At 45.4% G+C, this 12,075-nt stretch overlaps 1 protein-coding gene across 1 annotated transcript; it reads left to right on the plus strand.

Annotated features, from left to right (window-relative positions):
• The first annotated feature begins 944 nt into the window (after positions 1 to 944).
• il12ba (interleukin 12Ba) lies at positions 945 to 10,042 on the plus strand. The gene is made up of 7 exons (XM_067995886.1): positions 945 to 1,020; positions 1,849 to 2,106; positions 2,616 to 2,724; positions 4,676 to 4,869; positions 6,256 to 6,452; positions 8,993 to 9,195; positions 9,931 to 10,042. The coding sequence occupies exons 1-7, from the start codon at positions 945 to 947 to the stop codon at positions 9,977 to 9,979; spliced, it is 1,086 nt and encodes a 361-aa protein (XP_067851987.1). The 3' UTR covers positions 9,980 to 10,042.
• Positions 10,043 to 12,075: the final 2,033 nt, after the last annotated feature.

Below are 12,075 nucleotides of genomic sequence, written 5' to 3' on the forward strand. Positions count from 1 at the left end.
AGATCTTTCAAAGAGCCAGCCAGGCACTATGGGCCAAAGGGCCTCCTTCTGTGCTGTAAGATTCTGTAATTCTATTAGTTCAGGGCCATGGACCTTTGAGAAGATTCTGGTATAAGTGGCTTGTTGCACTATATTTTGCACCACAAATTGGTGGCAAATGTCAGCCTGTTTACAATGTATTGCATGCAGTTTTATGCCTCTAATATTTTTGCTGGGTGAAGTTTGATGCACAGGTAGATGAGATAGGATATGAGACAATCAATTACACATGTGTCTGCATCACCACCATGTTAAGTGTTAAAAGTTTAAGTGTCAGCCTTGGCTCAGTTGGTAGCACTCTTGTCTCTGCATCAGAAGGTCGTGGATTCACAGTCCCACTCCAGAGACTTGAGCATAAAATCTAGACTGACACTCCAGTGCAGTACTGAGGGAATGCTGTACTGTTGGAGATGCTGTATTTTGGATGAGACATTAAACTGTCCTCCCAGGTGGATGCAAAAGATCCCATGGCACTAATTTGAAGAAGAGCAGGGGAATTCTCCCCGGTGTCCTGGCCAACATTTATCCCTCAACCAACATCACTAAACAGATTATCTGGTCATTATCACATTGCTGTTTGTGGGAGCTTGCTGTGCACAAATTGGCTGCTGCATTTCCTACATTACAACAGCGACTACACTTCAAAAAGTACTTCTTTCACTGTAAAGCGCTTTGGGGCGTCCTAAGGTCATGTAAGGCGCTATATAAATGCAAGTCTTTCTTTCCTGAATGGGATGCAATGAATCAAGTCAAACTGAACCAGCCTAGATATTCAAGACCCTATCAAGGTGGGACATCAGTCCAGAACAAACTGGCTGTTTCACTATAACTCTGCTGCTCAGCGAGGGCTGGGACATTTCCCCGAGTTTCAATCTTCTGACCTTATATTGTTCCTTCTCTGGCAGATGGTTGGCCGTTTGTTCCTCTGTTTGTGGTTCTTATCCCTGACTGCGACGGCAAGGATGGCATTTCGAGAGAAATGTAAGTGGTATCTGTTGTGGGGTTTTTTTTGTTGCTTTTAGTTAACGTGAAATAAAATTGAACTTGTACTGCAAAGGGCAGATTTCTTACCCTAGCCAGTGGCAGGTACATCAGCCACATGAGGTGTCTTTGGATAAATGGCAGGTGCTAAAACCAGCAGGAGACGGCCGCTGCCTACGGTTTTCCAATACACGCTCGCAAAATCTGCCCTGAGCAGTAAGAGGAGGAACCCCGCCCCTTCCCCACGAGGGGCTATAGGGAAATGCTCCTCCCAACATCAGGTTATAGTTCAACAGTTTAATTTGAAAATCACAAGCTTTCGGAGCTTACTTCGTTCGTCAGGTGAGTGAGTGAAGGGTTCTAAGATCTCATAGCATATATTAGCCTGGGAGACGATCACAGCAATCAAAGGTGTCGTTGGTGTTCAGACAGGTTAGCCACGGAAAACATTACATCCCAGTATACTGAATACACAATGGGTCAGATTACAAAGCCAGAGAGAGAAATACCCAACATGGTATTGAACTCAACATTGGCCCTGAAACATTTGGAACATCCTGTGGTCATGGAAGACGCTTTCTCTCTTTATTTCAGTCTCTGCCACATCCATTGAAGTCGATTACTTCAATCAGGCGAGGTGTAAAACGGGTCTGCCGTTAGGCTATCACCCCAAACAACTCAACCCCTCCCCAATATTAACAAAGCAGAATGTTTCTTTTTAATGTAAGAAAGCCTCACCATGTCAGAGCTGCTTGACATGAATTCGGCCCTTAATAACGTGCAACGCCTTTAGTGTATTTTCACAGACATCTACTTTTATTTTCACAGACACTATCACAAACAAAACCAATCAGTTGATACACCTGAGCTGCGACGCGTCTGCTGATCAGCTGCGGACCGGCATCCACTGGCGGCTCGATGGGGTCCCGCTCTCCAAGAACGCCCGCGACAATGTACTCAACTTGGAAGTGACCGACCGGCCGGACGCGGGCAACTACAGCTGTCACCTCAACAACACCACGGAGTTACTAAGACACTACTACGTGCTGATAGACGTGGGGACCCAAGCCGATAAAATACTCACAGGTGAGACAACCTTTTGTTGTTTTAAATCAGCGATGGCACAGCCGCACTGCTTTTACCAGTGTTGCGAGCTGGCAGCACCGAGTTATACTGCCAGCTGCGCACCGCGCTCTGGTCGGACCGAGCAAAACGCTAGCTTATGCATCCGGGCGAGAGCGCCACACATCGGTGCGCCAAAGGGCAGTTACAGATTTCAGCAAAGAGTTGACAGGGCAAGAATAGTTGAGCTGGGGTCTCACCAGTTGAAGCCTATGAGAGTAGGTGGGGCATGGGTTGGGTCTGGGACTGAGATTTTCATTGATACTACTGTGGTACATAAACCTGCATGAAATAGATCTTTAATTTCCTTCAACTACCTGGGAATTGCTGGATGATAAAAGACCAAGATCCATCTAGTTCACCTTCTACCATCTGGTAGTCGCAGGATACAACGATTATGGAGTTGTTGACTAATCTTGTCAATCGGTTGCTGTCAAAATACTGTGATCTACTGTTTTTTTTCCTACAAACAGAAGCAAATGGAAACTACATCACGTGCCAAACAGAGAGATTCTGTGGGACCTTCACCTGTTTCTGGAGTAATAGGGAAAAAGCCATGTTCTCAGCAAACTTCCACCGAGAGTAAGGAAATCCACTTAAATCTATTGATTCATCACTGGCTGTTTTGCTTATGTATAGTATTTTAACGCAAAGAAATCGCCTGTTTCTTTTATCATGCTCGATATCGGTGCAAGAGGGGGGAGGAATCAGAACATTTCCCCATTTTGATTATCAGGGTCCTGGCAGAAAGCACTCCCCGAGCCTCGGTCGGCGGGAGAGGGAAGCTCCAGCCCCAGTAATGCGTCTCCGTCCCAGTCCTCAGTACAGCACCTACCTACTGCGCCAGCACAATGTGTTTCCCACACCAGCCACCCTGTGACCTCTTTGAGTGAGGCAGCCAAATGAAGGGGCGGGTTTTTGTACCGTGGGCAATGAATTTACACCGAACCTGTACAGCCAGCAGACATAAGAGGGGTTGGAGATTTCTCTGTGGGCACAACCCGGAAGTTAGACCCGAATAGGCGCCCAATGTTGTGCCCATTTTGCCACTGTCGAGTTACGCCCATGTATCCTCCCAATCTCATTAGAATATGCCCGCTTAAAATGGGTGTAAATAGCCATAAATTAGCATTAGCAATCAGGGCCCAAGGAAACACTGAATCCACACCAGTTATATTTCTTCGTTAAGTGTGAAAATCCAAGTTTCAACTCATTCAACCATCATTCATTCACATCAGGCACAGCATGTTTAAGAACCTACAATCGGGGAAGCTTTTCAGTTTTTGATGTGACTTATACTGATGCCAAAAAAATGCATTCAGAGAAACAGAATATACAGGGCAGGTCTCAGTCAGGATAATTTTTATAAAAATACGCTCAAAGAGTTTGCAATAAAATATCAGAAGAATGATTTCCTTTCCTGCTGCGCCTGAAAATCTGGTTGCAGTGTTGAGAGATCCCTGAACAAGCTCATTTGAGAGACAGGGGCGGTGTGGCCAGTTTTATGGGTGGAGACTCGTTTGGGCAGAGGGTTTGATTGACGGACGTGAAAGATTGAGGAGACTCGGACGTATCGTATTTGCGTGTGTAACTCGCTTACGCCCAAAATTCCATCATCTTTTAATCCACGTAATTGGTTTGCGACCAGATCGCGGGTTTCTCTGGATGCAAGTGCAGAGGAAGCTCAAGGCCGGGAGATTTTCATCCCATCAGTCTGGGCTGGATTTGAACCCAAGACCCACAGTTGAAAGGCTTCTGTCCAACTCATTGTAACGTACAGTCCCCCACATGGCATGCATTTTAATGAGTGAACACATTATTATTGAATGGGTCTCATCAAGTGCGATATTGAATGCCAATGACTAGGGACAGTTATCTCTTGAGGTAGAAACATGTCAGCTTCCCACCATGAAGAACACCAGGAGAACAACAAGTCAAATTGTGTTGAATCTCTTGATCTTTTGTTGCAGAACTTGATCCTCCTCAATCTTTTTTTTGTGTGAATTCTACATTCATCAAGGTGAAGGATGTTAGTGCTGGAGGATGGTTCGTATACATCTCAGACACCCAGTGTCAGGATTATGCACCTCCCCCGCCCCCCATAACTGGCTCGCTAATGTCCTTCAGGGAAGGAAACCTGCCCTCCTTACCCGGTCTGGCCTACATGTGACTCCAGTCCCACGCCAACGTGATTGACTCTTAAACCACCCTCTGAAGTGGCCCAGCGAGCCACTCAGTTGCATCAAAACCGCTACACAGCGGTTCAAGAAGAAGGCCCACCACCACCTTCTCAGGGCAACTAAGCATGGGCAATAAATGCAGAACTTGCCAGCGACGCCTGCATCCCAAGAATTTTTATAAGTCATGGTTCGATGCAGAGCAAAGTCCTCCCCTTCTCTACCCCAACAATATGTCTCAGCCCCAACCTTAGTAGAGTGCCTCCTACTGCAGCAGTGCACCATTTTTCATTTACTACACCATCCGTCCTTTGTGCGGGATTTATTTTTAATTTCTTTTTCCTATTGTGTTACAGAGGTTCGAATGGAGACCCCAAGGACTGTGTCGTGACACAATGCAATAGTTCAGAGTACGCCTTCCAAGCAACCTGCACTGACCAGACCTTTTCCCCGTATGCTGAAGAGTTACGGCTAATCACATTCACTTTGGAGGCAGCTACCAGCAAACGATACGAAAAGCACACAAAACATTTCTACATCAGAGATATTTGTGAGTATACAGATGAGGCAAAGCTATGTCTCTTGAAAAATGACTAATTTAAGCTTGAATCGCTATCATTAAAGCCAACATTACTGTTATTGCTGGATCCTTTAATTGGGTCTAGCTGTGATAAGCAATGCCTCCTTCAATTTTTACCTCAACCTTGTGCTAAAACATGATAACATAATTTTTAGCTCCCTTGATGGCTGGGTGACTCGAGGCACCACTCAGTCTAATACTGGCCCATACAGACCAGAAGATCACGGGTTCGAATTTAAAATTCTCATCCTTGTGTTCAAATCCATCCATGGCCTCACCCCTCCCTATCTCTTTAACCTCCTCCAGCCCCACAACCCTACAATAACTCTGCATTCCTCCAATTCTGGTCTCTCTTGCATCCCCGATTTCCTTCGCCCCACCATTGGCAGCTGCGCCTTTTAGCTGTCTGGGCCTTAAGCTCTGGAATTCCCTCCCTAACCCTCTCCACCTCCCCTCCTTTCAGATGCTCCTCAAAAACCTACCTCTTTAACCGAGCTTTTGGTCACCTGTCCTAATATCTCCTTATTTGGCTTGGTGTCAAATTTTGCTTGATAACACTCCTGTGAAGCTCCCTTGGGATGTTTTAGAATGTTAAAGGCAAGTTGTTGTTCAATCTTTGCTGTGTTAGCCATTCTCAAACAAGGCAGCAGTGAGGCACTACAGTTGGTGTAGGGGGATGATTAATCAGCCAGGATTCCGATTCCCATATGTTGTCAAGTGCTGGAAAGTGCAGGTGTGCGGTGGTTGATAGGGTTGAGTTTGGCAGTGGTACGCTTTTTGGTTATGTACATCTACCTGTTAATATTTAGCATCGTAAACTTACTGGAGTTCACCCAATGGCCGAGAGGAAAAAGGCACTTCACAGAGTGGCACTGCGTCCTACTAGCTCTGAAGGTCTCAGGTTTGATTGCTGCTCTGCGCTGAGTTAGCTGATCTCATGGGACTGCAATTGACATCAGTGCCCTCAGGCAACGGAGAGGAAAGCTTACTCAGGGTTTCCACTCAGGACTGATATACAGGGGGCCCCAGTTGGCGGGTGAGGATGGCATTGGGATCTGAGATGCCCTCCATGGTCAAACAGCCTGCTGATGCTCACTATTTTATCTCGCACATTGAGAATGGCCAATTGGATGAGGTACCCATGGAATTGTACCCTGACAACAGTCAACACCTTCTGGACAGGAGGGGCAGGAAAGTAGCAAAAAACAATGCCAACAATTTTGCTTTGTAATGGAATGAGATTAAACCCTTATTCAATGGGTTTATTTTACTTCGGAGGCAGAAAATTGTGCCTGGTCAAGGGAGGGGGAAGGTGCTCTCGCACCATTCTCATGGCATCGCCTGCTTTCTTTTCAGTAAAACCCGCTGCTCCGAAGAATCTAACTGCCCCACACAATAAGAAGGGGCGTAAGTTGGAAGTCAACTGGCAATATCCGGATTCCTGGAACAACCCTCACTCCTACTTCCCGCTGCTCTTCAAGGTCGACATCAAACTGACCTCCAGAAAGGGCAAACATACAAGGCAGATGATGAACGTGGACACATCGGCTGAGGTACATTCTGGGATGCACATCATTAGATGAAAGTTGTTTGGCTGAGGAATTGGGTGGTGCAATGGATAAGCATGTTGTCCTTTCACCTAAAAACAAAGAAAGACTTGCATTTATATAGCGCCTTTCACAACCTCAGGATGTCCCAAAGCGCTTCACAGCCAATTAAGTACTTTTGAAATGTAATCACTGTTGTAACGTGGGAAACGCAGCAGCCAATTTGCACACATAAATATTGACCAGGACACTGGGAAGAACTCCCCTGCTGTTCTTCGAAATGGTACCGTGGGATCTTTTACATCCACCTGAGAGGGCACCTCTGACAGTGCAGCACTCCCTCCGTACTGCACAGGGAGTGTCAGCCTGGATTATGTGCTCAAGTCTCTGGAGTGGGGCTTGAGATGGATGAATATTGCTTGGTTACTTTTGAGACCCAGGGAGTACTTGCGATGTGTTATCCCTCTGCAGTTTAATGTTTGGGTAGAATTTATCACAAGGCAGATTGTGGATGGTTTGTGGAGGGAGAGGGCTCACTCGCCCTCATGGCCTTTTTCATTCCATGGCTTGTTCAAGTTCAGAGTTACAGATGTACAAAAGTACTCCCGTACTCCTGTCCCAGGTTGAGTGCTGTTATTATAAAGGAGAGAAAAATCATTCAAATCAAGATGTAAAAGAATAGCATGGGAGTTCTCCCGGTATCCTGGCCAATATTTACCCCTCAACCATCAGCTAAAAAACAGATTATCTGGCCATTATCACATTGCTGTTTGTGGGACCTTGCTGTGTGCAAATTGGCTGCTGCGTTTCCTACATTACAACAGTGGCTACACTTCAAAAATAATTCTTTGGCTGTGAAATGCTTTAGGACATCCTGAGGTTATGAAAGGCACTATAGAAATGCAAGTTCCTTCTTCTTTCTATGAAACTGCAGTGACTTCTTCAAACACTTTTGTACAGTGATGTAATACTTAGAGAGGATCAGTAGGTGGCGATAGACACACGCTGGTGACATTACCAAAGAGCCAACACAGAACCGGCTTGGGTTTAGAATAATTCTGAATATGTCAGCAACAGGCTTGCCTCACGTCCAAAACAAGAGAGGGGCAGGGCTGAGGGTGGAATCGCATCTCGAGTTCCCAGCTTTCTTTTGCTGCTGTTAAGAACCTCAGTAATTGACAGTGCTGCATCATGCGGGAAAGGAGAACTTGAGTTTAATTTAAAAAGTGAGACATTCACAGGGTGATATTAAGAAATTAGGCTGTTTAAAATGTTAAAAGGATTCGATTGGGTCGATACAGAGAAACTTTCCTCTGGTGGGGGAATCAAGAACGAAGGGACATAATCTCAAAATTTGTTCTGGGCCGTTCCAGAGCGAGATCAGGAAGCACTTTTTCACACAAAGGGTAGTAGAAATCTCAAATTCTCTCCCTCAAAAGGCTGTGGATGCTGGGGATTAATTGGAGCTTCCAAGACTGAGATCGATAGATTTTTGTCAGGAAAGGGTATCAAGAGATATGGAGCGAAGGCAGAGGCGCAGATCAGCCATGATGTAAAGAATGGTAGAACTGGCCCGAGGGGCTGAATGGCCTCCTCCTGTTCTACTGCTGGACATTGTTTGCCTGTGGAGAGTGCTGGCCCCGCCCGGCGTGATGGCCCAACTGGCTGGCAAGAGTCACCTTCTAGGGCCACTGAATGAGGTAGAGGGTGGGTGCGGGGGTTGAGCTACAGAATGAGCTGCTTCAGGAGAGGAGAGGTGGAGAATAAACAAGGGGGGAGAAAAAGAAATAAATCACCTGAACACTAAACAGGAAATTGTGGAGATATTAGGAAATTGCACTGCATTACGTTCACCTTAGTGCTTTGTAATGAAGGGTTTTGATAGAGTAAATACGGAGAAGCTGTTCCCACTGGCAGGAGGGTCGGTAACCAGAGGATGCAGATTTAAGATAATCGGCAATAGAACCAGAGGGTAGATGAGGGGGAAAATATTTACACAGCGAGTTGTTATGATCTGGAATGCACTACTTAAAGGGTGGTGGAAGCAGATTCAATAGTAACTATCAAAAGGGAATTGGATAAACACTTGAAGGGAAAAAATTTGCAGGTCCATGGGGAAAGAACAAGGGAGTGGGACTAATTGGATAGCTCTTTCAAAGAGCTGGCACAGGCACGATGGGCCGAATAGCCTCCTTCTGTGCTGTATGATTCTATGAAGTTGTTACCCTTGCAGCTGATGTACTGTAACTGGCCTGGGAGTACTTCACCCTGCCTGGAAAATGTTCCGTTTCCCAGCACTATCACCTTAATGAGCACAAAATTCACCAAAGAAAGTTTTTTAAAAAGTCCCTATTTTTGCCATTTGATAAGACAGACAAATGTGAGTCTTAAAAAAGGGAAGACAAACAGTTTTAAACGACATGTCTGTACGTTAACCTACTTAGATCAGGCCTTCATCGTGTCGGTAGTGACTCGCTGCTAAAACAATGCTGTACGATTCTATGATGCTTTAAATGACCTTTAACCGATGGTGCTTTTTTTCACAGTCACTGATTCTGTGCAGCAATGCCAATGCGATCCAACAGGAGCTGAAACACCATCAGAAGATCAGCTGCCGCTCTGAGAGTCCCACCGCAGTGTTTTCAGTCACCAAGAAGCAGTTTCGCAAGATGGGCATGCTCTGTGTCCGAGTGAAGGAGATGTACTTCAACTCCACCTGGAGCGAGCCCAGCTGCATCGATCCGCGAAGGTAAGTGAGGGGGTGGGGAGGCATCTTCAAAGATCATCTTTGCAAGCTTTACAGTTGTTGGCCTCCTGCTGAGGGACATCTGGATCCGCTGGTGCTGCCCACTCCCCCATGGTTGAACAGCCATCTGACACTCGCCACGATCTGTTGATAGGATGGATAGGGAGAAATTTTTTCCTCTGGTGGGGGGAGTCCAGAACAAGGGGTCATAACCTTAAAATTAGAGCTCGGCCGTTTAGGGGTGATGTCAGGAAGCACTTCTTCACACAAAGGGCAGTGGGAGTCTGGAACTCTCTTCCCCCAAAAAGCTGTTGAGGCTGGGGGTCAATTGAAAATTTAAAAATTGAGATTGACAGATTTTTGTTAGGCAAGGGTATTAAGGGCCACAGCGGGTAAATGGAGTTACAGATCAGCCATGATCTAATTAAATGGCAGAACAGGCTCAAGGGGCTGAATGGCCTACTCCTATTCTTAGTGTTATGCTTTGAATGTGTAACACTTCAGCAGAAACTCCCTTGTATTTTTCTGAAGTCGAGGCAGAGTGGGGGAGGCTTCACTCCGTGTCTAGCAATTCTACACCTGACCTGGGAGTGCTCGATGGTGACACTGGGTGCCTGAAAATAAAGTTTCAATTCCCCAGTGCTAACACCCCTCGCATAATGAGTACAAAATTCTCATGCGCGCGTGACACAAATCCACACACACAATTGCTAATAACCTTTTCTATTGATCTGTTAGACAGAAGATAATATTGACGTCATCGAAGTCTGGGTGCGTTCCTGTCTGATGTGCTACATACACACAGTGAGACCGAACACTACCCTCAAGCACAGTCTTCAAATAAGCTAGACGTCAGTCGGGAGCTGTCTTGATGAAATTAATTATAGCAGAGTCAATATTCTTTATTTAATTTTTTTATTACTTCCTAATTTATTCAGAGCTAATTTGTTTTGTAATGACACGTATATTTAATAATTTAAAATATTATTTTTCTGGTTAACTGTAATGATCGGAGTAGAGTTGATACAGCTAGTATCACTGTATCTGGGGTGGGGGGAAGGAAGGGAGAGAAGGGGAGGGAGGGAGGGAGGGAAATCGGCAGGGGTTACTGCCCCAATCACTGTCTATGGCCCCTCACTGGAAAGTATGCACGTGGATGCCGGGAGATGGCAGGATTGGACTCGGCCGTGATGCCACCCATGGTTGAACAGTCTGCCAACACTCGCTGTCCAGATTACGCCCATAGAACTGTCCCCCAGCAAGAGTCAGCATCTTCAGGAGAGGAGAGGGGAAAGAGGGGAGAAAACACAATATTCTACTTCCCAATTGGTGCACGATTTAACCTGATGACCAGGGTCACGTTGCTTAGATTCAGATTCTGAATTCCCATCCTAATATTGCAGCCAGCATTCCTGTTAGAGGGTAGTCCTTGATAAAATTATAATTGAGGAAAAGTAGTAATTAACAGAAGTTCCAAGATCAGGGAAACATTATGATTGAGATATGAAGAGTGAGGCAGATCTCAATCCCATTTTAACCCACGCAATAAAAAATGCTGTGGCTCCTCACCTCGTCACATAAAATAAAAGGGATTCACTAACCCTTCTTCTAGTAGACGATGTCCATTCACTTCAGGAACACTGAGTGATTATTTAATTATCTAATTATGAGCTATTTTATTGAGATCATTCTCAAGCGGTGATTTAATCATTGTGTCCTGCTTGTTTTGAATGTCCTATCTCAGTAAAGTGGATGCTGTTGTGGAACTGGATGGTAGGATAATGGTTATGTTACTGGTTTTTGAGTAACAGAGAGGTTTGACCTAATAATCCAGAGAATGTAAATTCAAATCCCATCATTGTCAGTTTTAGGATTTGAATTTGGTTTTAAAAAAAACCTGGAAATAAAAAGCTGGTATCAGTAAAAGTGACCATGAAGCTGTCGGATTGTCGTAAAAACCCAACTGGTTCACTACTGTCCTTTAAGGAAGGAAACTTGCCGTCCTCACCTGGTCTGGCTTTTATTTGACGCCAGTCCCAGACCAATGTGGATGATTCTTAGCCGCCCTTTTGAAGTGGCCTAGCAAGCCATTCAGTTGTGTCAAACCACGAGCAGCAGTTCAAGTAGAAGACCCACCACCACCTTCTCAGGACAACTAAGGATGGGCAATAGATGCCGGCCTTGCCAGCGATGCCCACATCCCGAGAATGAATTTTTAAGCTGTTGTATAATCCCAATATCTGATATAATTTCCTATTTAGTAAATAATAGGCTTGCACAAACAATTACCATGATATGTTTGCACGTGATGCATCTGTTTTTTGTAGGAAGTTAAACTTAACTTTGTTAGGGCTAGTGGATAGTCACCACTTAAACCCTCTCAAAAAGCTTCATTTCCACTGCCTCTCGTTACGTACAATTGGCGTAGACGGACACAGGATGCTACGTTCAATTGCACAGCAATTGAGTGGGATGTTACGTCACGCCAAAGCATTTGCCTGATTGTATCCCTTCCTCCTGCGCACGATCACAAGGCTCTACCGCCAGCGCAGTGACAGTTTGGCAATGGAGCTGTGGCCTTGGTAATCTGACCCATTTTCGCCTGTGGCGAGGCTCCGTACAAGCAGCAGAACTTTCCATAGTTACCTCCGTAATAGGCATCCAGGCTTGGGCCTCCATCTTGATGTAAAACGATGCACGTGTGAAATGGTGGCATTTCAAGGGGTTCTTTTGTCACGAGGTTTATTTGTGTGCAATTCCAGTTTATGAAGTGTTCTTAAATGTTGGGCCTATCAATATGTTACCATGGCAACCAGTGACGCTTTGACAATGAAGGGGGAAAAAAAGAGAAACGTACCGACGATTTGAAGTGTTCAGTAAGTA

This window comes from Heptranchias perlo, chromosome 14 (genome assembly GCF_035084215.1).
Source record: "Heptranchias perlo isolate sHepPer1 chromosome 14, sHepPer1.hap1, whole genome shotgun sequence".
Lineage (NCBI taxonomy): Eukaryota > Metazoa > Chordata > Chondrichthyes > Hexanchiformes > Hexanchidae > Heptranchias > Heptranchias perlo.